The sequence below is a fragment of the Lipomyces doorenjongii genome, assembly GCF_038497915.1.
Source record: "Lipomyces doorenjongii strain NRRL Y-27504 unplaced genomic scaffold V1508scaffold_83, whole genome shotgun sequence".
NCBI lineage: Eukaryota > Fungi > Ascomycota > Lipomycetes > Lipomycetales > Lipomycetaceae > Lipomyces > Lipomyces doorenjongii.
Window position 1 is genome coordinate 21,221 of NW_027118150.1, and position 21,986 is coordinate 43,206.

The 21,986-nt window shown below is 46.4% G+C and overlaps 11 protein-coding genes across 11 annotated transcripts; 5 read left to right on the forward strand and 6 right to left on the reverse strand.

Moving 5' to 3' along the window:
- Window positions 1–844: 844 nt before the first annotated feature.
- On the forward strand, window positions 845–2,281 carry V1508DRAFT_425544 (RPAP1-like protein). Its single transcript, XM_066941454.1, has one exon. It carries the CDS (start codon window positions 941–943, stop codon window positions 2,126–2,128), a length of 1,188 nt encoding a protein of 395 aa, XP_066793140.1. The 5' UTR covers window positions 845–940; the 3' UTR covers window positions 2,129–2,281.
- On the reverse strand, window positions 2,213–2,860 carry V1508DRAFT_425546 (uncharacterized protein). Its single transcript, XM_066941455.1, has 2 exons — window positions 2,612–2,860; window positions 2,213–2,531 (listed from the first exon to the last, which is right to left on the reverse strand). Exons 1-2 carry the CDS (start codon window positions 2,801–2,803, stop codon window positions 2,400–2,402), a joined length of 324 nt encoding a protein of 107 aa, XP_066793141.1. The 5' UTR covers window positions 2,804–2,860; the 3' UTR covers window positions 2,213–2,399.
- Window positions 2,861–2,995: 135 nt separating this feature from the next.
- Window positions 2,996–4,781, forward strand: V1508DRAFT_425547 (uncharacterized protein). The gene has a single exon (XM_066941456.1). The coding sequence runs from the start codon at window positions 3,164–3,166 to the stop codon at window positions 4,424–4,426; it is 1,263 nt and encodes a 420-aa protein (XP_066793142.1). The 5' UTR covers window positions 2,996–3,163; the 3' UTR covers window positions 4,427–4,781.
- V1508DRAFT_425550 (tubulin binding cofactor C-domain-containing protein) lies at window positions 4,641–6,316 on the reverse strand. Its single transcript, XM_066941457.1, has 4 exons — window positions 6,027–6,316; window positions 5,817–5,965; window positions 5,215–5,748; window positions 4,641–5,154 (listed from the first exon to the last, which is right to left on the reverse strand). Exons 1-4 carry the CDS (start codon window positions 6,085–6,087, stop codon window positions 4,858–4,860), a joined length of 1,041 nt encoding a protein of 346 aa, XP_066793143.1. The 5' UTR covers window positions 6,088–6,316; the 3' UTR covers window positions 4,641–4,857.
- On the reverse strand, window positions 6,295–7,584 carry V1508DRAFT_425551 (uncharacterized protein). Its single transcript, XM_066941458.1, has 3 exons — window positions 7,077–7,584; window positions 6,908–7,027; window positions 6,295–6,850 (listed from the first exon to the last, which is right to left on the reverse strand). The coding sequence occupies exons 1-3, from the start codon at window positions 7,279–7,281 to the stop codon at window positions 6,591–6,593; spliced, it is 585 nt and encodes a 194-aa protein (XP_066793144.1). The 5' UTR covers window positions 7,282–7,584; the 3' UTR covers window positions 6,295–6,590.
- Window positions 7,585–7,790: 206 nt separating this feature from the next.
- On the forward strand, window positions 7,791–12,898 carry V1508DRAFT_464290 (uncharacterized protein). The gene is made up of 6 exons (XM_066942895.1): window positions 7,791–9,113; window positions 9,166–9,280; window positions 9,327–9,407; window positions 9,457–9,511; window positions 9,565–10,355; window positions 10,409–12,898. Exons 1-6 carry the CDS (start codon window positions 8,229–8,231, stop codon window positions 12,631–12,633), a joined length of 4,152 nt encoding a protein of 1,383 aa, XP_066793145.1. The 5' UTR covers window positions 7,791–8,228; the 3' UTR covers window positions 12,634–12,898.
- Window positions 12,663–14,635, reverse strand: V1508DRAFT_425559 (Golgi phosphoprotein 3-domain-containing protein). Its single transcript, XM_066941459.1, has 4 exons — window positions 14,228–14,635; window positions 13,227–13,981; window positions 12,842–13,170; window positions 12,663–12,786 (listed from the first exon to the last, which is right to left on the reverse strand). The coding sequence occupies exons 1-3, from the start codon at window positions 14,510–14,512 to the stop codon at window positions 13,134–13,136; spliced, it is 1,077 nt and encodes a 358-aa protein (XP_066793146.1). The 5' UTR covers window positions 14,513–14,635; the 3' UTR covers window positions 12,663–12,786; window positions 12,842–13,133.
- A 354-nt stretch (window positions 14,636–14,989) lies between these two features.
- On the reverse strand, window positions 14,990–17,292 carry V1508DRAFT_283574 (uncharacterized protein). Its single transcript, XM_066936527.1, has 4 exons — window positions 16,970–17,292; window positions 16,838–16,909; window positions 16,555–16,610; window positions 14,990–16,504 (listed from the first exon to the last, which is right to left on the reverse strand). Exons 1-4 carry the CDS (start codon window positions 17,166–17,168, stop codon window positions 15,467–15,469), a joined length of 1,365 nt encoding a protein of 454 aa, XP_066793147.1. The 5' UTR covers window positions 17,169–17,292; the 3' UTR covers window positions 14,990–15,466.
- A 357-nt stretch (window positions 17,293–17,649) lies between these two features.
- Window positions 17,650–18,459, forward strand: V1508DRAFT_425565 (uncharacterized protein). The gene is made up of 4 exons (XM_066941460.1): window positions 17,650–17,875; window positions 17,939–18,017; window positions 18,111–18,152; window positions 18,211–18,459. Exons 1-4 carry the CDS (start codon window positions 17,705–17,707, stop codon window positions 18,228–18,230), a joined length of 312 nt encoding a protein of 103 aa, XP_066793148.1. The 5' UTR covers window positions 17,650–17,704; the 3' UTR covers window positions 18,231–18,459.
- Window positions 18,460–18,468: 9 nt separating this feature from the next.
- Window positions 18,469–20,144, forward strand: V1508DRAFT_425571 (uncharacterized protein). The gene is made up of 5 exons (XM_066941461.1): window positions 18,469–18,945; window positions 18,998–19,015; window positions 19,070–19,172; window positions 19,229–19,880; window positions 19,936–20,144. The coding sequence occupies exons 1-5, from the start codon at window positions 18,854–18,856 to the stop codon at window positions 19,971–19,973; spliced, it is 903 nt and encodes a 300-aa protein (XP_066793149.1). The 5' UTR covers window positions 18,469–18,853; the 3' UTR covers window positions 19,974–20,144.
- On the reverse strand, window positions 20,021–21,102 carry V1508DRAFT_425572 (DUF2407 C-terminal domain-containing protein). The gene is made up of 2 exons (XM_066941462.1): window positions 20,693–21,102; window positions 20,021–20,627 (listed from the first exon to the last, which is right to left on the reverse strand). Exons 1-2 carry the CDS (start codon window positions 21,032–21,034, stop codon window positions 20,241–20,243), a joined length of 729 nt encoding a protein of 242 aa, XP_066793150.1. The 5' UTR covers window positions 21,035–21,102; the 3' UTR covers window positions 20,021–20,240.
- Window positions 21,103–21,986: the final 884 nt, after the last annotated feature.

The following is a 21,986-nucleotide window of genomic DNA, read 5'->3' on the forward strand; positions in this document are numbered from 1 at the left end:
CCTGTCGCGACATTTCGTCAATAATAGGGATATCTGGGCTATCCCATGGCGTCACTGTAACTGGCTCGAGCTACTAATGGTCTGAATCCGGTAAAGCGTATTGTCGCACGATTTAAAATGTGCTTATTGCAGAGATCCACTTAGTTTAAGTCCACCAATCACTATCGGCATGATATGCCCGCCAGCGATAAGTTGAGTAATCTTTGCCGATGCTTATATGCCTTTGAAGTGTGCCGTCCGCTCTATTGTTTTAATGGCCAGAATTCCCACCCAGTCTGTGTACAGCTAGCATACATAGTCTGAATAACCGTACGGGGTAAGGCAGCTTCTACGGTATCGAAATCAATAACTACAGGCTTTCAACAACAGTATATACCATTCCATCGTTGGCATTTTAGCAAATCAAAATTGTAGGTGAAGGAACACTAAGTCAAATACTCCGCGAACAGTAGAATATATATACGACCCGCCAATATCAGAATCAAATTTACTATCTGCTAATGCTGCAGTTGGCTCGATCGAGTCCATGTGTTCTTCGCTCATTATGTGCGAGAGGATTCGATAATCTGCTACATCTCTCTTTGCCGTCCCATCATGGTTCACAAGATGGACTGAGACAGCAGTTCAAAATTACAGTTAGCTGGATAGTTAATATACTGCTCCAGTTGCTGGGACACTCAACCCAGAAAATATCAGTGATTTTAACGCTGGGACAATTAGCGGTTGGTGTCAATCCCCGGAAGAGAACCATCTAGACCTGGCCCTCCGCAACCTTAATTGCTTACGCTATGACCTACAGCAGAAGTCACGTGTGGTAACGTGACCAGAAATGTATCTTCAGTGGGAGGTTTTCCATGCAATTATACATACATTCTTAAATGTCGACTCTCAACACTAGTGTTGCTGTATATTTTAATAATCAGATATCTACGACATCACAATGAACATCGTCCACGATGTCATCGAGCGGCCAATAGTAAAGCATTCGGAACTTCCAGATGAACTTGGACCAGCAGCTCCTCAACCTCCACAGTCTCGACGGCCGAAATCGCTATGGCGGTCTCGAACGAATGCTAATCGAGGAGGTATATCTCCACAGCCAGGATTAGGACCGCATAGTAGCGGATCTGCCCGCCCTTCTGATATCACTATGGCAGCTTCCATGTCAGAAGCGGCAAAGATTAGCGCAGAAAATAAGGACAGACTAGCAGCCATGACACCAGAATATATTGAAGCAGAAAGAGCTGCATTAGAAGCGTCATTACCACCTGGACTGATATCTCGCATTTTAGAGCGGGACCCGTCGGCAGCTGATGTAATTCTGTTGAACAGAAGTACCGGAATGTTCGACAACGGTGCAGCCAATAACAACGTGAGCACCCAGTCCAGTGCTATGAACATTAGAGAGACAGACAATGATCTAGACCCTAGTGAGAGGACTCAACCAATCCCTGCTGATGCTCCCCATCAGGACGATATTGCGCCAACATGCACTCCTAACGATCCGTCTACTGCCCCAGTGAATCCTAAATCTCATGGTCCTTCTACACATTTCCTATCTCCAGTTTCTATCGAGTTGGACCCAGACGATCCGGATTTTCTTGAACTGCTGCATAAGAAATACTTTCCAGAACTTCCTTCGGATCCATCACGGCTCGCATGGATGAAGCCAGTAACAGACAAAGAAGATTACTCCTCCCCGTACAATCCTCAACAGCAGTCCGTGTCACCTGCAGATATCCGATTCGATTTCCATGGTGATATTATCCCTCCATCACAATCTGTTTCACTTCCTACGATCCTGGGGCTACATCATCACTCGGACTCTCCCGGATATGCTGGCTATACGATACCCGAATTATCACATCTGTGCAGGAGTGCTGTCCCTGCGCAGCGTGCTATTGCCGTACAAGTTGTCGGCCGCGTTTTATACAAGCTTGGAACCAATTACTATGGCGAGTATGTAGGGGATGCTCTGTGGGACATAGTAGAAAACACCCGTGTAATTGAATCGTTATATGAAGCTGCAGACGAGAAGAAGACGCACCATCTGGGGTTGCGGACTTGTGCAGTTGAAGCTCTTTGGTTATGGAAAAAAGGAGGTGGTAGAAGACGTAAGACAGATTAAAAATACTGGACTGATAAATAGTTTACTGTTAGCTGGTTAATTATATGAGCTATACTACGTTGTGGGACACAAGAAATGTGCAGATGAAGTACGCATAATCAATTGGCCGGTTGCAGTAGCAGCAAACTCATGTCTACTAATGGTCTATGTACAAAACTGCAACATACCGAATATAAACACCATCCAAAAATACCTTAATCATAAATGTTACCCAAAAACTAGATTGTCCTATGCAATCATTACTCAGTCGCGGGATCTTCATGTCTTCGCCTCAGTTTGACACGAAAATCTTAACCCTTTGCCAGAAAGTCGGCTCTACTGGGCCATTTTCAATTTCTTTGGTTAACAGGCGATAGTAATCTGGCTTTCCAGCGGGTTTAATAAGCTTGTCTGATATTGGATACTGCACGAGAGATTGCTAAGTCAGTAACCTGGATTACACTGGATGTCCTGCATCCTACTCCTCTCACACATTAGACTTACAAGTTTCCTGTATTTGCTGTCTAATAGCTCTTCCATCGATTTTATCTGAAGCTCTAGTCTCTGAAGTCCCTCATTTTCGCCATTTTGTCGCGCAGCCAGATCGTCCTTCAGCAGCGCCTTGAAGTCAAGTTGTCGCTTGAGTGCGTCCTTCGGCCAAGCGTCGATTAGTGATGCGTACCGCTTCAAACTCATTTTGTTGAATGTCGGCTGACAAGTTCCTATTATGTACGATTTGGTGAAGTATTCATAGTTACCGCAAAATTTGGCGTCGCCAGCAGTCTGACCCAAGTCTTTCCAACCTAACCTTTTGATGACCCCTGACCTGGATTTTACTTGTCGAGAGCCACCGGCCCGCTTCCTGGGATTTGGCGACCCACACAATAATCTAAACTCACGAACGCCATTGCTGTCAATCTACCTTTGACACGCCGCAGAGCTGCCCTAGACTTTGACTACTTCTTTCCCTGCTGAATAGATTAGTTGTCGCCAATTCCACTCCATTTGTATCGCCGTATACAGCTGCTTGTCCTGCTAACTTATCTATTGGCCACCATGTCCCACAGCGGTGGGTCGTCGAGCAACACACTTTTCGCTCTGTTAAACCCGACCAACGACGACACATCTGCTACATCTTCACAACCTTCTAATACACAAGCGCCATACTCAGCCTCTCCACGCAGCCAGCCGCTATCGCCCTCACTATCTCAGAATCATGGATATTATGCTCCTCAGCCGCAGCCTTCACCGCAAAGGGCATCAGCATCCCCGTCGATAGCATCACTGCTGTCCCAAGACGATATGCCATCTTCCCGATCGAACACAGCATCTCACACACCCACGAATAAATCAAATGGCGATCAGCCGAGCGGTCACGTCGCCGTGGCCTCTCTATTATCGCCCTTACCAGCATCAGCTATTCCCACGGAAGTCCCTCCGAAGTTAGCTGCCCCGGCAGCTAACTCAACTCCTTCAAAGGCATCAGCGGCATCTAGTAGTGATACCGCAAGTGTCGCTACGCTACCAACTTCCTCTACGAAGAAGCCAAAGAATTCGGGCTCGTCGTCAGGCTCACTCTTACAAATCGGCATAGGGTCGCCTGGTGGGGCACAACAGCGCAACTCCGACGATGCGCCCACAGTATGCCTACATGTCCCGTTGAACGGCAAAACCAACGTCGTAGTCAATTTTGCGAAACTGGCTGAAGACAAGTATGGCTGGGAATCTCTACATCCAAGGATAGCATCAACCGCAGCAGAACTGTTTGATGAAGATGGTGCGGATGCGGAAGATTCAGAAGATTCTGGTGGTGACGATGACGAAAAACCAGAGGCCGCCGGAGACGAATCTGGTAACGCGACATCGACTACCAAGAAACCTGTCAAACGACGGAGGACTGATGGAAAATACGGACGCTATGATATAAATGATCCCTTTATCGACGACTCAGAGTTATTATTTGAAGAACAAGCTGCGAGCACTAAAGACGGATTTTTTGTCTTTTCAGGCCCTTTAATTGCGGATCAAGATCAAGTTAGAATTGAACGCGCTGACGGTACTATCAAGCGGCCAGGACGGGGTAGAGGAGGAAGAGGCGGTGGAACTGGTCGAGGTGGAAAGCGAGCCGCTGCAGCCGCAGCTTCTGCCCCGGCTACAGTAGAGGCTTCACAGCCATCACCTGTCGCTATTGCTCCCGCTCCAGGAGGCCAGACGCTCGCTCCAGCTGCTCCGGTTGTTCCACGGAAGAAGAAAGGTGCTTCAGGTGCAGTGCCTGCGGGTACGTCACAGTCACCTGCGCCACCTGCGCCAACGAGTTAGCTATCGAGCAAGGATATTACTTGAACTGACAATAACAAAAATATAGGTGTTATTGGCGCAAATTACGGAAATTAGAAAGCATTTTTGTTATGGTTGGTGGGTGTATGATAAGAGTAGGAGACAGATCGAGGATATCGAGACGGATTATGCGGATAGTTTCGGTTACCATACCTGCGAATATAATTGTCTATAAAATTCGCAAATATGATTCAATCTGGCATATAATGAATTTTATGCCATGCCATTTTACTACAGGGTAAGTTATACTTAAAAGTTTATACATTAATCCTTCCACTAGGCAGGCTTTTAAGTATTTCACAGCCCATAATTAATAAACATGTAACGTGCGCAGTCCAAACAATACGCAAGCACCAAGTCGATATATCGCAAAGTTGCTCGGCCTTCAATCAATCCATATCCTTAACTTTTTTTTAAGGTCGTATCGGTTGTTGCGTTGATGTTCTTAGCTCAGCTTCACCTCTCAGTTCATCCTCGCCATCAAAAACAATGTCTCTCGACAAAGCGGCTTGTATTGTCTTGGTCATGCCATCCTGTATTTGCTGATCATTGGTCGCCTGCGAAAGCAGGATGATCCGTTCGTAATGCTCAACTGTAAATTTTGTTGTCGTGTCTTCGTCTATCGTAGACCAGTTTGGCGATTGCCCGGCAGGATGGTCAAAGTCATCAATCGATTCGGTAAACTGTGAGATGGTGATTCGATCGTTTGCCTATTATACAGACTTTAGTTCCGGGGCTAACACGGTCACTTGCATTCGATAACAACGTACATTGTCGAATTCTGCTTTTGCGAATATCAAGTCATCGCTTTTTTCAATAATGCGGCCACCAGTTTCACCCAAAAGAATGTCGCTATCGCTTGATTCATGCACCCGGAATTGGTGTGCTTGCCGTACCACAATGGCAGACGTAGTCACTTGTGATAGATGTATGGGACCAGATATCTCCCCTGCAAATACCAATATAGACTTGGTGCAATCTGTGACTCTCACACTACTGAATGACGTGGACGAGGGCACGAATATAATGCAATTGCTAATTTGAGACAGTAATATGCTTGTTGATGCTGGTAGTGGCTGAACGGTCACAAATTTACTGTCAAGCCTCTGTAACTGATGAACTGCGATACTCCGTAAATCTGACACAAGAGGGCTCGACTTGATCGGCTTTAATTGACTGCAGTCTGCCTCAGCGCCATGACCGTTGGTAATAAATTTTCGACTTCGCGTTGAAAACGCGAACTTCGACTTTGGCATAACCTTTTCCTTCAAAGCACGGAACTCTTTCGTTAATTGATCCACTTGCTGTTAGAAACACGCAGATCATTAGCATTCAGGAATCATAGAGAGATTAGTTAGAGCATCACTCATACGCTAGTATAGGCTCGCTGATCGTAAGGTGCGAGATAGACTTTGGCATTTTGTACGTCTTCTATTAAGGCTGCCAGTTTCTGATCAATTGCATCTATTAGATCGGTTGCAGGGGATGGAAAAGCATCTGCTGCAAGGAGAGTGTCGAGTTCTAAATGTGACAATTAGTGATATTCAAGACCTCGCACTGCATAATACAAACTCAACATTACCTTTCTTCGCTGTCCGAAAGTTGATATAGAAGGTCTGCTGGGTCTGATGGAGCTTAGACATACTTTCTGTATTGGCTCGAGCTTACGAGCGCCGCCCAATACAATAAATAATGCGTTGACTGATCTCGCAGAAGCTGTGAGGCGCGTTTGAAAGTACTACAGCGCTCTTGTCACGAAGTCGTAAACATTGCACCGTGCGGCGTCGAAATCTAAATTTCGGCTTAATGTACAACAGGCTGCTAGTCATGGTTCAAAGGATTGCAGCTGTGGCAGCACCAAAATGGTTTGTTTCCCAGACAGAAGTCGACTTTTGCCCTAAATCTTGATCTGGCTACTCTTGGCATGTGCGCAATTCAAAACTGCATATACTAAAAGAGCTTATCAAGCAGTACCCAATACTACTGCCAATATGATAACTGGCACATATTTGACATTTGCTTTTTACTATCAAAGCATCGCAATCGATCCGCAAGACACCAAATATACATTGTACAATAGAACTGCCATCTAGACCATAACCATAATACTCTACTCCATACCAATTTACTAATGAGATACTCTAATCTATGCCTCCTCAGAAGATTGAGCTGCGGACTTTCCGCTGGGGTAAAATATACCTCTGCCCTCTCCGACCTTGCTAATTGTCTCAGATAGTGGGACACGACTCCTTACGCTCCAGAAGTCAGACTGCGGACCATCGAGCTTGGAATGCTCAGCTTCGTCTTCTTTGGAAAAGCTACCGAAAATACCACCAGCCCATCGAGAGAGACCCAAAATTGAACCGAAAAGAAGGGATGTGAAAACAAAGTTCGTTACTGTGCCAGCTGTGAAAGTCCATTAGTAAACCAGCTGCTCACGCGCCAAAGTAAATTCAACATTACCTCTAACACCGATCAGACCACCAGCGGCCAAGCCGCCGTAAAAATTGTTCCAACCGTCCTCTCGCTCCCGTAGATTCGACGCTGCAACTTCGACAAACTGATACGTGCAACCAACCGAACCTGTGTCATGTTAGACGGATTTTCAGCCGCGGTCACCTGAGCAACATACCCAGGAAGAAAGACTCCTTTCCAACGCGTATCAGTGACGGTATTAGAGGCGCCCGGAAATGACGGAAACGCTCCATGGCAGTCGCATACGTGAGTCCAATGCCAAATGCTGGTATGACGGCTTTGGATGTTATTACCAACGCATCTCTGGGTTCATACGCCGGATAATCATGAATAGGATAGACAACTTTTGGCACTATAGACATGACGACTGATTACTGTACTGCTGGGGTTGTGATGGATATTGGTGGACTTGATAGTCAATATTCGGCTTGGTTCAGATCTAGAAAACCTTTGACACCAAAATCTAATGAGGAAAACCAATACTTTGTTCACCAGAGATAATGCAGAAATTTTTTTCCCAAGCCCTGACAAGTTAATTGCGGATATCTTGATGGTGAGGATGCAGTAATCGCGTAATGTTGTATGTAATAGCTTGAGAAGTCTGAACGTTCTTCAGTCACCCCAAACGTATGGCCAATCAGACGTTCTCATCTGTTTGTCCGGCGCGAGCCCAGGTACTAGCGTCTTCGCGGTCGTATATATGACAGTTTAGGCTGATGACGCTTCTTCATATTCAAACGATTATGCATTTGTGCCACCAAGGAATAAAATGCTAGCGCGGCACTTACGCCACAAACCTGCTCTCATTGACTCAGCATATGCGAAGCCACAGCAATTCGCGTTTCTTCTGTCCGTGAGAAAATTAACGTGAAGCAGATACACCGATGACTGAAATTTGTTGTCGCAGAGCTGACGTCATCCAGGCACATGTCGGCCCCGGAGCTAAGCTACTAGGGATCATTCTTTCCAGATATTTTATTCTGCAGAGCTTCAGGGCATAAAGCTGCATATTCAGCGTATAGATTGCGCGGAAGTTCCCAGTATAAGTTGCGATCAGTCCGGGTTGGCGATCGGGGCGTTCGCCGAAACCTTGCACTTGTTGAAGAGCTTCGATTGTACTGAATGCTTTGACCAGTTTATAATTTATGATTTCATGACAGCAGCTCATTTTAATTATATAATCTGAACGCTCAGCTTCGGATCTGGTGTGTTTCCGCCGTGCAATTGTAGGAACACCCATCAATTGCATTAATCAGCATAGCAACCTAATAGAGATAGATAGACGAGCGAGTCCAACACACTCTGTAATATGGCAGCTCTTCAACAAAGTCCAGGGAAATCAGCACCGCTGATAGTTCAGCAGATGATGCATTATCTCCCCGGATCAGGCGCTATTGCACTTCCAGTACCCCAGCTTCCAAGTACTGACTCTGGATCATCTGCGGTCATTATTCCGTATCGTTCTACATACGACTTCTGCGATCGTCAGTCCGACAGCCATAAGAAAATTAAGACAATACATATTCCGTTATCTTCTCACGTGCATCATTTCATTTCAGACAGTTTTAGCTCAAATTCTGAGAAATTAGATAGTAATAATGACGAAGACCTCGAGACTACTACTACGGAGGAATTAGCTGAGCTCGACGACGGTGGCGTGATCAGGTTGATATGCTCGATATGCCGCTATCATTGGATCATTAAAATCGACAAGAATCATGCAGGTGATTGTGGTTCTACGCCGATGAACATTCATCATCTGATACAGACAGAATATTCTCCTCAGAAGTCTCTAAAGCATACAGTGAATTCTGATGACGTTGAGGAGATAGTCGTTTCGGAAGATTTCGCAATGATGTGTGCCATATGCTCGACAGTGGTGTCCATAAACGTTCACGGCCCTCGATTGACACAGGAGATTACGTCTACATTCAAACAAGAAGTTATAGAAAGGCGCATTGAAGCTTTCGAGAAAGCCAGAAATGAAGCTATGGCTGCTGAAGGTCGACCTGAATTGCCTCCATTGGCCATACCGACGCCTCAACAGTCTTATCACACTTTGTTTCGCATCTTGAGCGATCCACTGAATCGAGAGTCTGGGGCGGAGCCGCGCACAATCCGTCTTGATAATGTCTCTGTTAACACTAAGATCGATCCACGTATATTGAAATATTTCTGTTTTAGGAGTGATGAGGTTAGTTGCAATAGTCATCGCTTTTGGACCAACCCTACTGATGTGCGCACAGGAGGCTGGTGTCTGGCGACCGCCAATGGTTAACGAAGGCACAAATGAGTCCAAGAACATTAAGAGACTATTGGAGGATACAAAGATGGAAATTGCAATTATTGCACGGCAGGACAGTATGTATACTTTGTGTTGCCAGTGTCATTATCTGACCATTTACAGCCAATAATGCAGCAAATCCTTACCAGATTTCGACGAATAACGAGCTTCTAGCAATCAGAAACATTTTGGAGTGCAATGGTTGTAAGTACACCGGTGTCGTTCGATATATTGTCATCTAAGGATGTCTTAGACCCTACTACTGTGCGAAAGCTCGGATACGTAGATCCCGCCACACCTGTGTCATTGTAAGTGGTGCTGTGTCCTTGTCTTATAGAAATCCTAATACGTTCTGGGTTAGACGCTATGCTAGTTTAGGCGCCGTGCCGGATTTCAGTGATGCTCTTCTTCTTCAAACTTTTGACAGGCAGAATGCTTGTAATCCAGCAAATTCAGCTTATTATCTCGAGTGCTTACGTGAAATTTCAACGGCTAGAGAGTCAGAAGAGCTTCAGATCCGCGTTGTTGAGATGCAATCTCTTGGCGCTTTGACGCGTGATGACTTAAGGAACGCATATGCGGAGTTTGGTATAGACGATCCTGATTCGTTTAACGATGATTCTATCATAATAGGAATATATAAGGCCCGGCTGCAGGACGCACCAGCGAGTGCTTCGAAGTTGAAATCTGCGCTTCAAGTCATAGCTGATGCTAGGAATAGTCCAGAGATTAGTGCTTATTTGCAAGCTGACAGCTTGAATGAGGCTCAGAGCTATGCGACACTTGAAGTTTCTGAAGACGCTGATGATGATATGATAATAACTTCATACGAGATCAACAAAGACTTTCCGTCAAAGATGGACGTCATGAATAGTGCTTTAGTCGTGCTGGCAAAGACGCGAAAAAGTCCGAGGCTGTTGACTTTCGCTGAATCCAAAGGCTTAACCGGATCGGTACCAGAAAGCAATGAAGCTTATTCGATCTTAGGCGTCCATAGCAGTATGGAGGACAGTCATATTGTTACCGTGTATGAGATTCGCGTAAGCGATAACCCAGATGAGATAATATCGATGCGCAATGCATTGCGGTCTATCGCACAGGATCGGAAAAGTCCAATGTTGAAGTATTTTCTGGACACAGGGATTATTGACTGTAAGTTCCCGAAGTAGGACTTATGGCAAAGCGGCAGTATTAATAATCGCTAGTGACCATCGAGCCAGAGGCGTCAGAAACTGAGCCTGTTGGTCTTCGTAATATTGGCAACACGTGCTACTTGAATTCACTCTTACAATTCTACTTCACTGTTAAGCCCCTTCGTGAAATGATACTGTCATTTGACGATTCCCAGAGAGAAGATGTAGCCGAGGCAATCAGACGTGGGAAACGTATAGGTGGCCGTAAGGTCACAGAGTGGGAGATTAATCGAGCGCAAAACTTTGTTCACGAACTAGGTGGGCTTTTCAATGATCTGATCATGTCGACGGCAAGCGCAGTTGCCCCGAAACACCAATTAGCGTATCTTACTCTTGTTAGTTCGAAAGATGCGTTACAGGATATCGAGCGGCCTGAGAGTATTGACGTGACGATGGCCGATGCGAATGGAAAGGAACTTCTGGCAGCTGTGCCTCATACGTCGACAAAGCAAGAAGCAACAGAAGGAACGGATAACAAAACTTCTTCGCCGGATGTTGTCGAAATATCGTCAGATAAGGACGGCGACGGAGTGTTGGTACAACAGGATGAAGAAGTGTTGGTACGAGAGGATGAAGATGTTATCATGCAAGACAAGGAGAATATTTCACTATCCAAGAGCCATGACGACAAGATACCAATATCTTCGCCTACTGAACGGCGAGTACTTGGAGAAATAACAGCGATCAACACTGATAACATTGCGGGACCCACAAGTTCCACACAGATAGCGGACGTGACAGTGTCACCGGAAATGTTGTTCAAGTCCTCGCAGACGGAGCCTGACCTAGAAACCAAAGCAGGTCAGGTCACTGAGGAGCACAAGGATCCGTTACTGCTATTACCACCGCCAGAGTCTACATCATCTAAATTTCCACCTACAGTACCGCCACGTGAAGATTACATGAATCTCGGTATGCAACAAGATGTCACCGAGTGTATAGATAATGTTCTTTTTCAAATTGAAGCAGCTCTGAAGCCGCAGAACACGGACGTGGATGGTGAGCAAATCGATCTTGTTAAGGATTTGTTCTATGGTAAGACAAAGCAGACTCTTGAAATTCGAGCAGCTGCTAGGACTTCTGCAAGCGGTGAGTCATCCGTGACCAGTGGTTCTGTATTGGTGCGGACCAAGGAGGAGCGTTTTTCCCACATCATTGTAGATGTTGCAGCTGGTCCTCGAGATATTTACGACGCACTCGGTGCCTGCTTTGATGTTGAGACGGTTAAGCTCGATGGCCACCCTGCCCGCCGGTATGTCACTCTCACTCAACTGCCACCTATTCTGCAGATTCAAGTGCAGAGGGTTCAGTACGATCGTGAACAGGGTCGTGTATTCAAGTCTAATGCTCCTCTGAAATTCGACTCTACGATTTACCTTGACCGGTACATGGATTGCTTGCCATCAGATCAAGTGACTGGTGCAGATCTGAAAAAGCGGCGGGAAGAAGTATGGGCATGGAAGGAAGACTTGCAGTTGTTGGAAAAGCGCAAGGAGAATCTTTCTGCTATCTTAGATAAGCATAACGACTTGACTTCTCTGCAGACTTTGAAGGCTACACGTGAGTGGCTGTTGCAAGTGCGTGACGCTACGACTGGTATCACCGCCGCAGTGGACATGAACGCATCCGTCTCTTCGTCGGATGAGTCGTTGCTGGAACGGCAGGAAGGGCTTGGAGAAAGTGCGGAGGACGTGGAGGGGAATGCCACACTGACGGATATCATTTCGGATATACAATCTGAAATGACAGCCCTGGATGATAGCATCCCTGAACTTGAAATCAAAATCCAAGATTTGAACGCTAAGATAGCTTCCCAGTATGCCGATCTTAAAACTCTGGGATATCGTGTGCACTCGGTGTTCATCCACCGTGGACAGGCCACGTTTGGTCATTATTGGATATACATCTACGATTTTGCCGCCCGGAAGTTCCGGAAGTACAACGACGAGCGTGTGACCGACGTATCAGAGGATGAAGTCCTTCCTTTCTCAAATGATGAGTTTGCACAGATTACTATGGCGAACTTTGATAATTCTGCTGCGACGCCGTATTTCCTCGTTTTTGTCCGTGAAGACCTTACAGATCAACTACTCGAAGCTGTCAAGCGAACCTTACCACAAAAACGCGCGGAGAAATCTATAGAGCAAGTACTGGAGGCGGTAGAGGTCGAGAAAGGTGAAGAGGAGATTGTAGACGGCGAAGCGAGTTCACTGCCGACCGCGCCCCCGATTTTCTAGCATCATGTGTATAGATGGTATGAGTGGTGAGCTGATGTAGAGTTATAATGTATTTTGTATTATTCTGTAAGCCAGTGTGCATATTGGGGCAGATTTTGAAACTGTAATTTGCAGTAATGACAATATTATTTGCATTTGACGTAGTTATGCACTCTAGCTGACAATTTAGAATTGGATCTGCATATTTAGTTGCGAAACATTGACTTACAAGATCGACGATCCAAATATATGTAGCTCAACTTCCTAGACACCACTCAAATTCCGCTTTCCAATCTGTAAGATAGACGTTTAATCAAAACAGTTTCGACATATAACAAAAATGGCGTCGCACAGTTCACTCCTTTCTCGAAAAGATGTACAGACGTTACACACAAAAGAAAAGATTCAAGGTATAAGCACATGTACACTATTAAACAAGGCAGAATACCCAAGACAAAAATGAAAAGAATGGCCACGTAAATCCTCTAGAGGGTGGACACAAGACAAGCGACCGAGCAAACTTATAAAATCGAATCCAATCTGGTAAAAACACTCAATCTATTAATACGCCAAAAATCAGTATCTGTAACGCTTGTCTAATAACAGGCACTTACGCAGCAGCGACTACTTCAATTTGCAGTTCCTTGTCCTTGTTCGCATTTAACTCATCTGAAATTTCCTGTGCTAAATTGATCCCAATACCACCCGATCCTCCTGGCTTACTTGCAAAAGGCCACTGCGAGTAGTCACCAAGCAGCTCATCGACACGTCCAAAAGCTCTATCGCGACCATCATGACTAAGATTTGATAGGGCATTCTCAAGAACGTTGGCAGCGTAGGCTGCGCAAACCATCGCAACGGTGCGAAGATATCGGAACGAAACATCGTCAGGGACGAGAGGAGAAGCATTCAACACGACTGTCTTTGTAGTTAGGATGTTGATAGCGCGACGACGGATCTCGTCCTTAGCGCCAGTATCGGACACCGGGTGGGTAGCCATGTCGAACAACAAAAAATTACGCTTCTCGGTTCGGAGAATACCTTTGTCGACAAGACCTTTGGCGAGGCGCTCACGCACTTGCTTCAATTGGTATCCGATCTTCATCAAGTTCCACGTCTCACCAGACATGAGGTCGATCCACGCCGCCACACTCATCTTTTCGCTACCCTTCATCAATTTTAGCGCCTCATCGAGGAGGACTTCCCCAGTAAGCCGTTCATCAATGACTTCAATTAGTCTGTCACATAGAGGTAGGCGTCGCCGAGTAGGGTCTCTTTGCATACTAATCCGTCCCCGGAAAGCGAGCTCTAAAACAATGCATCCTCGAAGAGCGTATGAGATATTGTCGTTCCAAAATGATAGATAGCCCTATACAATCAGTCAGTTAGGACGCTCTGTGATTAGGACTAAATCCACCTCCAATTTGCAACAACAGCCATTATGACGCCAATTGTTGTGGTGTTCTGACATGCACAGGCGACTGTGTTATCCTTGTTGGATTTCAACATTGTGGAAACGCGAAAGCAAGTCAAGGCATTTAACGCCAGCCCAACGTCGAATGCAGATCTCCAACAAAGTGGTGCATCAGAACTGCAAATAGAAATCATTGCACACCTGTTTATCCTTCAGTCCCATCAAGAGCACCTCCTCCATTAACGTGAGTCGGGGCTGTTTGGAGCGCTCGTCGCCCTCTTGAAGGTCTCGCGGGTCGAATGCAATTCTATGACCATTTTCACTGGCAAAGCTTTCGGAGTGGTAATTTGATGGCTCAGGAGAGTCAGGTCGAGGCGATATAGACGATAGGGACGATAGGCCGGGGGTGGATATAGATCCGGGAGCGTTCGTGGATGAGCTATTATTGTTGCTAGTCACGCGGCGGCGTTGTAGTCCAGACGACATCTGCGCGGGCTGACGGCAATGTCTGCAAGTGCGACGGATGGTCAGGGAAGATACTCGGTGTAATATTTAGGAAGGACACAGAGGAGAGAGGATGTAATGGGGGAATCGTTGAATGCTGCACAGGGTCGTTAAGTTGTCAAACAGTCGTGAAGGTATCGCAGAGGGTTAGGGCTGAACCCTTGTACCTTGCACACATTTAGTTTATCACGCAGTGTCGAACCCTCACGCCAGGTCGGTCAACAGTGGCTGCTTGCCAACATAATTTGGGATCCCATCGTCTGGCTTTTTAGTAGTGCTCCTGTATCGGCGCGTCTCAATCCTGCCTGCCGGGATTCGGGAAGGTTCACCAGCCATATGGCCGCTTAGTTTTATTATGATATAACTACTGGGCGATATTATATATAGCAATAATTCACGCTAAAAACGCTACAAAATACGGACAGTGGCCGCGTACGAGGTGCATTAGAATAAAAATCTAAAGCACCATCTCAGCTAATGAGCAATAACAATATCAAGCAGGATTAGTCTCAAATTTTCGCCATTCAAGGAAGCTTATACTTAGGACGCAACAAATGGTTTTAATGCTGTGTTATCTGTACTGGACTGCCGCTGAGGCTCGCGGCCAATCATGTGAATCAGACGTTACAAATGTTAACCCGCTGATGTCATCGCTCAAAACTCAGGCGCAGTCTTACGATCAACCTATAATCCATGCGACCACATGCCACATTTGTCGGCGATGTACCATTAGCTAAAGAGGCGTAGACTTTTCGTTAACATTATCAATGCCATGTGCAGACAATTTCATTCTAATATTTTGTTCACGTTCCCAAAAATATTACTCCATAAACAAGTAAACAATTGCTTGATACAAACAACTGTCGAGGGGTTAGCCACATGCTCTACAATCTCTCGTCGTCATCTCACGGCTCTTGGTCTAGCACAGCAGCCCTTTTACAACAACATCTTCCGTGGGTCTTCGATGAACTCCTTGATCAACTTGAGGAAGGTCACCGCCTCCCTACCATCAAGAAGTCTGTGATCATAAGTGAGAGCAAGGTACATCATAGGTCGAATCTCGACCTTTCCGTTAATTGCAACCGGGCGGTCCTTAATTGCGTGGAGACCAAGGACAGCAGTCTGAGGAAGGTTGATAATAGGGGTACCCATCATTGAACCAAAAACACCGCCGTTCGAGATGGTGATGGTGCCTCCAGCCATATCCTCGATTGTGAGTTTGTTGTCACGGGCCTTAGTGCCTAAATCGGCGATAGCCTTCTCCACCTCGACCATTGACATTGTCTCAGCATTTCTGACAACTGGAGTAACAAGACCCTTAGGCGTAGCAACCGCCACCGAAATATCAATGTAGTCCCTGTAAACAATGGTGTCACCGCCGTTCGGACCCTCGATGGCCCCGTTAACAGCGGGAATCTCCTTTGCGGCAAGGCACACGGCCTTGGAGAAGGCAGACATAAAACCAAGCTTAACACCTGTCTTCTTTAGGATCTCATCCTTGTATAATTTTCGGAACTCAATCAAGCTGGACATGTCGACTTCATTGAACGTAGTAAGCGAAGCGGCCGTGTTCTGAGACTGCTTTAGGCGCTCGGCGATACGTAGACGCATTCGGTTCATCTTGACACGGCGTTCCTCACGGGAACCAAATGGGCTAGGTGCAGCTGCCGCAGCTTGAGCAGGCTCAGCTGAAGCTGCCTTGGGTGGTGGTGGGGGAGCAGATGCCTTGGGTGACGGAGCAGCAGCTGCCTTGGGTGGCTCCGGAGTGGCCGGCTTAGGAGCCTCTGGAGCGGGAGTGGCTGGAGCAGTCTCTTCTTTAGCAGCAGCTTTCGGGGCCTCGGACGAAGAACCACTGCTTCCAGAAGCCTCAGTATCGATTTTGAACAAGTCCTGGCCGACAGTGACGGTAGACTCTTCTTCCGCTAAAAGCTCCGTGATAACACCAGCAGCAGGAGCATTGACAGCAACATCGATCTGTCAAAAATTAGCGGTCGCCTGTAGCATTTTCTCTTACCCATAGTTACCTTGTCAGTCTCGATAGAAGCGACTTCCTCGTCTTGCTCGACATAGTCTCCGACTTCTAACAAAGGGCATTAGTACCGTATATCCACAGTATTTGTCAGTCCAAAATAGCACACAACGGCGGCTTAAAAGGTCTAGAAAAATATGCTCGACGCCGCAATCAAATATCATTATCTGATCCGCAGTCACTGTAGATAATACAACGACGATCTAGTCCAACGCAACTGGCATTCATCCACACATATATTGTTGACTGATAGTATATCAAACTCAGAATGCACGTACTCTTGACCCACTGTTTTAGGGTACCTTCAGTGATAGACTCAGCCATCGTTGGAACAGGAACCGTCGTGACAGCTGCAAGAAAGCCATACATTAATATTCGGACAAAGCTCATGATAGATCTGAGATACTTACCATAAGCTCGAAGGGCAAATTGAGTAGCCGCCGATTGGAGGGCAAACGACCGAGGGTCGAGTATTGGTCTGGTGCAGGCGACGATGGCACGCAAAGCGATAGGCTTAGAAGCCGCGCGAGAGAACATTGACGCAGATCTGCGACCAAGAGCGGCAGACGCGGATTTCCGGAATAACCGGGAGGGCATTGACCTGATCATGGCTGTTGATACAGGAGATGGGAGTCGTGGAGAATTGAGGGTGAGTATGGGCTGAAGAGGAAGTTACAGAGAGTCGAGGACGTTGTGGATTGGACATGGACAAGAAATTGGCTTTAAGTTTGGGAATAAACCGAGCCTTTGAATATGGGAACGGGAAGCAGGCCAGCAGGCTTCCGATCATACCGACAGATTCTTTAAGGGGGCTATAGTACAATTCCCACGCAGCAAATACTTTATGCCCTATCTGCGCTATGATGAAAGATAGAGACCGCGTCTTGTCGTCTCGCATGCTGATTGGCTACTCGGGATGTGGCGCATGTGGCGGTGTGTCCACTTATTTTGGTGAGTAACTGTTTGATCTGGAGGAAACTTTTCGGCACTCATTAGGGTTATTTCTACAATGGAGATACCCAGAATATGAATGTCACTTTCAGGTAGGTTCAAAGACGACTCCGGCCCAGAAAGCGTCGTATTATGTTGGTTTACTGTGACAGCAACTAAGCAATAGCGCATCGGCGGGAAGAATAATACGCAATATGTCTTCAGTATCTCCTTACAGTGCTCAGCACGTTGCGTCAATCTACCGGCGACTCTTGCGACTTTCACTCAATTGGACAGTGCGAAGAGATATCTGGCGAAAGCAAGCTCTCGAGATTCGAGCCAAGTTTGATGCGAACAAGAATATAACAAATCCACGAGAGATTAGGGTCAGTCGATTGAATACTTGCGATCAGTAATGACACTGCAGAATATGGCTCACGCGTGATCAGGCTTTGATAATGGAGGGCGAGCGTCAGCTCGCGATAAACAGACACCCCGATCCATATATTCCTCCGTCACGACCTGGTGGTATGCTACCGAATTATTCCTCAAATCGTGCCTAGATTTTTCTGGGTTCCCTTCATGATGGTTTAGCTTGTGGTATTAACATAGATAATATAGGTTCTAAGTACGAGCGCAATGTCCCACCACGCCTCGACAACCGTAAGTTGCTACCGACCAATGGAGATTGGACAGGCATATACTTACATATCATATGTAGCTATTGATGGTGATTATTAGACTAGTTCGCGTATTCACATTGGCATTACGTTAAATTATATAAGACGCCTTCACCTGGGATTGGAGGCAGCGTTATTCATAGTTAATATTTTTAGAAGAGATGGAAGGGAAGAGTGTAAATATATCGGACGGAATTTATGCCAGCTATATCTTAAGTGTTCTGTAAGACCATTAATTAACAAACAAGGGCTTCCAAAGTCATATGTGAGCTCAAGTGATCAGTAATCAATATTGAACCTGTTGCTTGAATACCGTCGTATTACAACAAATCCAACCTTTCGTTGGAAGTTAGTTTGAGCTTCCCCGGCACATACAGCAGGAGTCTGCCTCGTTTTATCGAAGACCTACCCGCCTCATGCAGGCATGAAATCCGTTAAGGATAGACCGCACAACACATATCGATGCACGAATCACTCATTTTGAGTCTGGCAATGACCATTATCACGGGGACCATAAATCCGGGAACAGTCGACACCCCTACCCTTACAGGCAGTATAGTCATCAGGATAAGCCTCATAAAAATACAGGAGCGAGTAAATTGATCGGCAAGGCCTTCGATTTTCGACACTAACGGTAGCGCGGAATTGAGTAGCGGATCTGTAGGAAATGATGCAGAAGTCAACATGACTGATTCAGAGGAGGAAACTCTTGCACCAAGTGTGTTGCCAAATAACTCTTTGCAGTTCTTATTCTTACTTGGCGAAGTACTTAGACTGTGAGTATTAGTTTGTTTGGCGTTGGCCGACAGGTTACTGACACGCTTTTAGACCGCTGAATACAATTTGGTACGATATAATTCAGGTACATTTTGCAATTCCCAAATAGAACTGACTTTTTAGCACCGCGTTAGTATTTACCCACAAGTACCATGTATTTACAAGGTCAGCACGCCCATCGGCTGAACAAGCTGGACAGCAGTATTCGGAATTAATTGACGACTATGTAAGATAGTTGCCAGTGTTTCCGACCGCTAGTTATCGACACTAACGATACTGCAGAGTCTCAGTATAACATGTCTGTCTCTGGCAACGAAGGCGACAGAATCACCTCGTCGTCTTCGTGAATTGCTTGTGCCAGCATACCACCTACTCCATGGCCCGTCTGCGCCACGACTTACATTTCCTTCCCATGCATACGATGCTCTACGCGCGGGTATTGTACATTTCGAGCTAGTTCTTCTCCGGATATTAGACTATGAGACTGGCATAAGAACAGCGTTATCGTCCAATTTTGCAATCCTAGAACGGGCATTGGACCGTGGGATTTCGGCGCACGTCTACGGCGTCAAAGATCTCGCAGACATCATCCGCGGTTCAATGCAGGAGGGCTCTACAACGACACGATCTGCAGCTAGGCAGGACCAAGACTATGCGTACGAATATGGTATAGTTTGCCTGTATTCTACTGCTATCGGGCGAACTGCGGTAGATTGGGTGCTAATTTGTTACCAAAAAGAGGAGGTCGCATTAAGTTTTAAGCCGGCTGCGATTGCCGCTGCCTCAATATATATGGCGATATTGGACAGGGGCTACGCAATCGGATGTGCGATCGAGGAGTGGGTTTCCCGTGTAGTTCGTAATGGTCTGGATAAGTCTGAAGACGACATAGTAACGTACGAGGACAGAGAACACTTAAAACAGCAAATTATTGGTAGGTTGTTGTCAATGCTTTTGTAATTGAATCTGAGCAACGCTAATCATTGAAGATCTTATATCGACACTGCGGGAACAGCCAAGCGATTGAAGGTTCCAATAAGTCTATTTGCAAGCGGAGTAATCAGGCATGTATGATATAGATATGGTTAAGCGTTAATGTATATTATATTACACATGTAACTTTAACCGACATAAGACATAAAGAGACATGAACGCAATGCTACCAAACTCCAAGAAGACCTCGATGTTGCAAAAGAAGATTCATGAATTCAATCCCATCCCATACTTTGTTGCAAGGTCAATATCATAGCAGCTTATTCCCAACATATACTTTTCTTAGTCTTACCAAGATTAACTAGTAGTAGACCCTCAAAATGGCAAATGACACGTTTATTATGATGCCTGCTATTATGGCCATCTGCTGCCTCTTTGTGAATATGCTTCCTTCTCTCAGAAAGAACAATGCCAGCAATCCCAAAAAGAAACCAACGACAGTACCCAGTAGAAGATCCTCATACACCCCAACTGGACTACCATCAGGTAAAGTGTCGGGCGCAGATGCACCCTCATCTATCCACCTCTCTTCTAACTGTCTAGCAGCATCGGAATCGATTCCCGCTGCGACGCCATGGAGGCGGTTAAACTGAGTACGTAATTGCGCAATGTCTTGATCTGAAAACCCTGCTGAACGTAATCTGTCAAATCCTAAAGGCTGGGGAACCGTAGACGGACCCTGCTGGCTCTAGTTAAATCCATTAGCATCTACCATACAACGTTCAACTGCTTTCTATATACACATATACGCACCCCGGTATCTGATTCTCGTGAGAGCTCCTCGTCAGTAAGCTGGTCGCCAACGGAGCAGTGCAACCATATTGTAAGTGGCTCGCCATCTTCTCCAACAGGCAAACTTGCCGTCACCGCAGAGTGCTGGTCCACAATTGGTCGCACAAGGGGTGACAGATCGGTAGTATCAGGTAGAACACGGCCGGCATGAATTAGTCGAAGACGCCGTCGTGAGGTGTCGGCTGGGCGAGCCTTGCGGATTTGCCGTTTGACCGCGGACACGGGAGTGGACGTACCAGGCGCAGGTAGTGGTATCCGAAGATCTGGAATTGAGGTCTTGGAGAACCTTATGGCGAGCGACATCGCGTTTGTTTGCGAGTTTTGATCGCCGTCAATCGAGATTTTGATTTATTTTGCAATATCGATCGGCTCGCATGTTCAATGAAGCACCAACTCCGACCACGACAGGCGTTGTGAATCCGAATCACATAATCACAAACGAGACACACAATCACGTGCAGATCCGGGGTTGGGAGCTGCTTGCTTCAGCAGGGAGGCCCCCGCTGCGGCGGTCAAAGCAACCCCCCCCCCCCCCGCCCGGGTTTTCGCCGGCGGGGACTTCATTGTCCAGGGCCGTTTTGCGCGATCCTCACGCGACCTCCGCAGACCTAATTGACAACTGCAAGGCCAGGGCGCGTTAAGATTCGTCATTCCAGGCAATCACGAGACTAATAGTGCCTTACATCAGAAGCAAAGTTTGCCGAACAGCGTGCGCTAGGCACATTGTCGAAAGCTTAAGCTCTCCCCGCTGCACCACCCAACTGCCCTTGGGCCGGCCAGGCAATATGTGAATCAATGTCACGGCGCGGGCTTACACACCCCGCAGTCTCTTGCTATCATAGTCCAATTTTTCTCCTCTCACATCTCTGTGTGGTCTCAAGCTCCCACCTACTGTGCTCGATATATAGGTCAGTTCCCTGCCGTGAACAACGTCCAGCTAAATACGCCTCCCGTTTGTCAACATATTCCCACATCTGCCTAGTCTCGGCGAGAACGTCACCATGTCATGGCGGCTAACCGACAAGTTGGCAGAGAAGATTAACCACTACTCGTCCTTTCCTGCTACCGCTGTCAGCCTTCGGCAAATGGTATGTTGTTTGTATTCGGCATATACATCTCTTTGATCAATATGCGATATCTGCGAACTTGTCACCTTGTTCATTGAGGCCACCATTTGGCTTCGGCTCTTGGCATCTATGTCGTCAGATATCGGATCTGTGGTCTCATGACATCTGTTTTGGACTAATGTTAACAT

Bases quoted from the DNA above. Each gene is read 5' to 3' on its own strand.
- V1508DRAFT_464290 (XM_066942895.1), top strand. From the start codon at position 8,229: ATGGCAGCTCTTCAACAAAGTCCAGGGAAATCAGCACCGCTGATAGTT. The intron at 9,114-9,165 runs GTTAGTTGCAAT...ATGTGCGCACAG, and splicing joins TCTGTTTTAGGAGTGATGAG to GAGGCTGGTGTCTGGCGACC. The intron at 9,281-9,326 runs GTATGTATACTT...GACCATTTACAG, and splicing joins AATTATTGCACGGCAGGACA to CCAATAATGCAGCAAATCCT.
- V1508DRAFT_425571 (XM_066941461.1), top strand. From the start codon at position 18,854: ATGACTGATTCAGAGGAGGAAACTCTTGCACCAAGTGTGTTGCCAAAT. The intron at 19,173-19,228 runs GTAAGATAGTTG...ACGATACTGCAG, and splicing joins CGGAATTAATTGACGACTAT to AGTCTCAGTATAACATGTCT. The intron at 19,881-19,935 runs GTAGGTTGTTGT...TAATCATTGAAG, and splicing joins CTTAAAACAGCAAATTATTG to ATCTTATATCGACACTGCGG.
- V1508DRAFT_425546 (XM_066941455.1), bottom strand. From the start codon at position 2,803: ATGAGTTTGAAGCGGTACGCATCACTAATCGACGCTTGGCCGAAGGAC. The intron at 2,532-2,611 runs GTAAGTCTAATG...TCTCTCGTGCAG, and splicing joins ACAGCAAATACAGGAAACTT to TATCCAATATCAGACAAGCT.
- V1508DRAFT_283574 (XM_066936527.1), bottom strand. From the start codon at position 17,168: ATGATCAGGTCAATGCCCTCCCGGTTATTCCGGAAATCCGCGTCTGCC. The intron at 16,910-16,969 runs GTAAGTATCTCA...GCTTTCTTGCAG, and splicing joins ATTTGCCCTTCGAGCTTATG to CTGTCACGACGGTTCCTGTT. The intron at 16,505-16,554 runs GTAACTATGGGT...AATTTTTGACAG, and splicing joins CTTCTATCGAGACTGACAAG to ATCGATGTTGCTGTCAATGC.
- V1508DRAFT_425550 (XM_066941457.1), bottom strand. From the start codon at position 6,087: ATGTCTAAGCTCCATCAGACCCAGCAGACCTTCTATATCAACTTTCGG. The intron at 5,966-6,026 runs GTAATGTTGAGT...TGTCACATTTAG, and splicing joins CTTTCGGACAGCGAAGAAAG to AACTCGACACTCTCCTTGCA. The intron at 5,155-5,214 runs GTACGTTGTTAT...TCTGTATAATAG, and splicing joins CAAAAGCAGAATTCGACAAT to GCAAACGATCGAATCACCAT.
- V1508DRAFT_425559 (XM_066941459.1), bottom strand. From the start codon at position 14,512: ATGTCGTCTGGACTACAACGCCGCCGCGTGACTAGCAACAATAATAGC. The intron at 13,982-14,227 runs GTGTGCAATGAT...CTGATTGTATAG, and splicing joins TGGGACTGAAGGATAAACAG to GGCTATCTATCATTTTGGAA. The intron at 13,171-13,226 runs GTAAGTGCCTGT...GCGTATTAATAG, and splicing joins ATTGAAGTAGTCGCTGCTGC to ATTGAGTGTTTTTACCAGAT.
- V1508DRAFT_425572 (XM_066941462.1), bottom strand. From the start codon at position 21,034: ATGTCGCTCGCCATAAGGTTCTCCAAGACCTCAATTCCAGATCTTCGG. The intron at 20,628-20,692 runs GTGCGTATATGT...GGATTTAACTAG, and splicing joins CACGAGAATCAGATACCGGG to AGCCAGCAGGGTCCGTCTAC.
- V1508DRAFT_425565 (XM_066941460.1), top strand. From the start codon at position 17,705: ATGTCTTCAGTATCTCCTTACAGTGCTCAGCACGTTGCGTCAATCTAC. The intron at 17,876-17,938 runs GTCAGTCGATTG...ACGCGTGATCAG, and splicing joins CAAATCCACGAGAGATTAGG to GCTTTGATAATGGAGGGCGA. The intron at 18,153-18,210 runs GTAAGTTGCTAC...TATCATATGTAG, and splicing joins CCCACCACGCCTCGACAACC to CTATTGATGGTGATTATTAG.
- V1508DRAFT_425547 (XM_066941456.1), top strand. From the start codon at position 3,164: ATGTCCCACAGCGGTGGGTCGTCGAGCAACACACTTTTCGCTCTGTTA.
- V1508DRAFT_425551 (XM_066941458.1), bottom strand. From the start codon at position 7,281: ATGTCTATAGTGCCAAAAGTTGTCTATCCTATTCATGATTATCCGGCG. The intron at 7,028-7,076 runs GTATGTTGCTCA...AACATGACACAG, and splicing joins AAAGGAGTCTTTCTTCCTGG to GTTCGGTTGGTTGCACGTAT. The intron at 6,851-6,907 runs GTAATGTTGAAT...GGACTTTCACAG, and splicing joins TGGTCTGATCGGTGTTAGAG to CTGGCACAGTAACGAACTTT.
- V1508DRAFT_425544 (XM_066941454.1), top strand. From the start codon at position 941: ATGAACATCGTCCACGATGTCATCGAGCGGCCAATAGTAAAGCATTCG.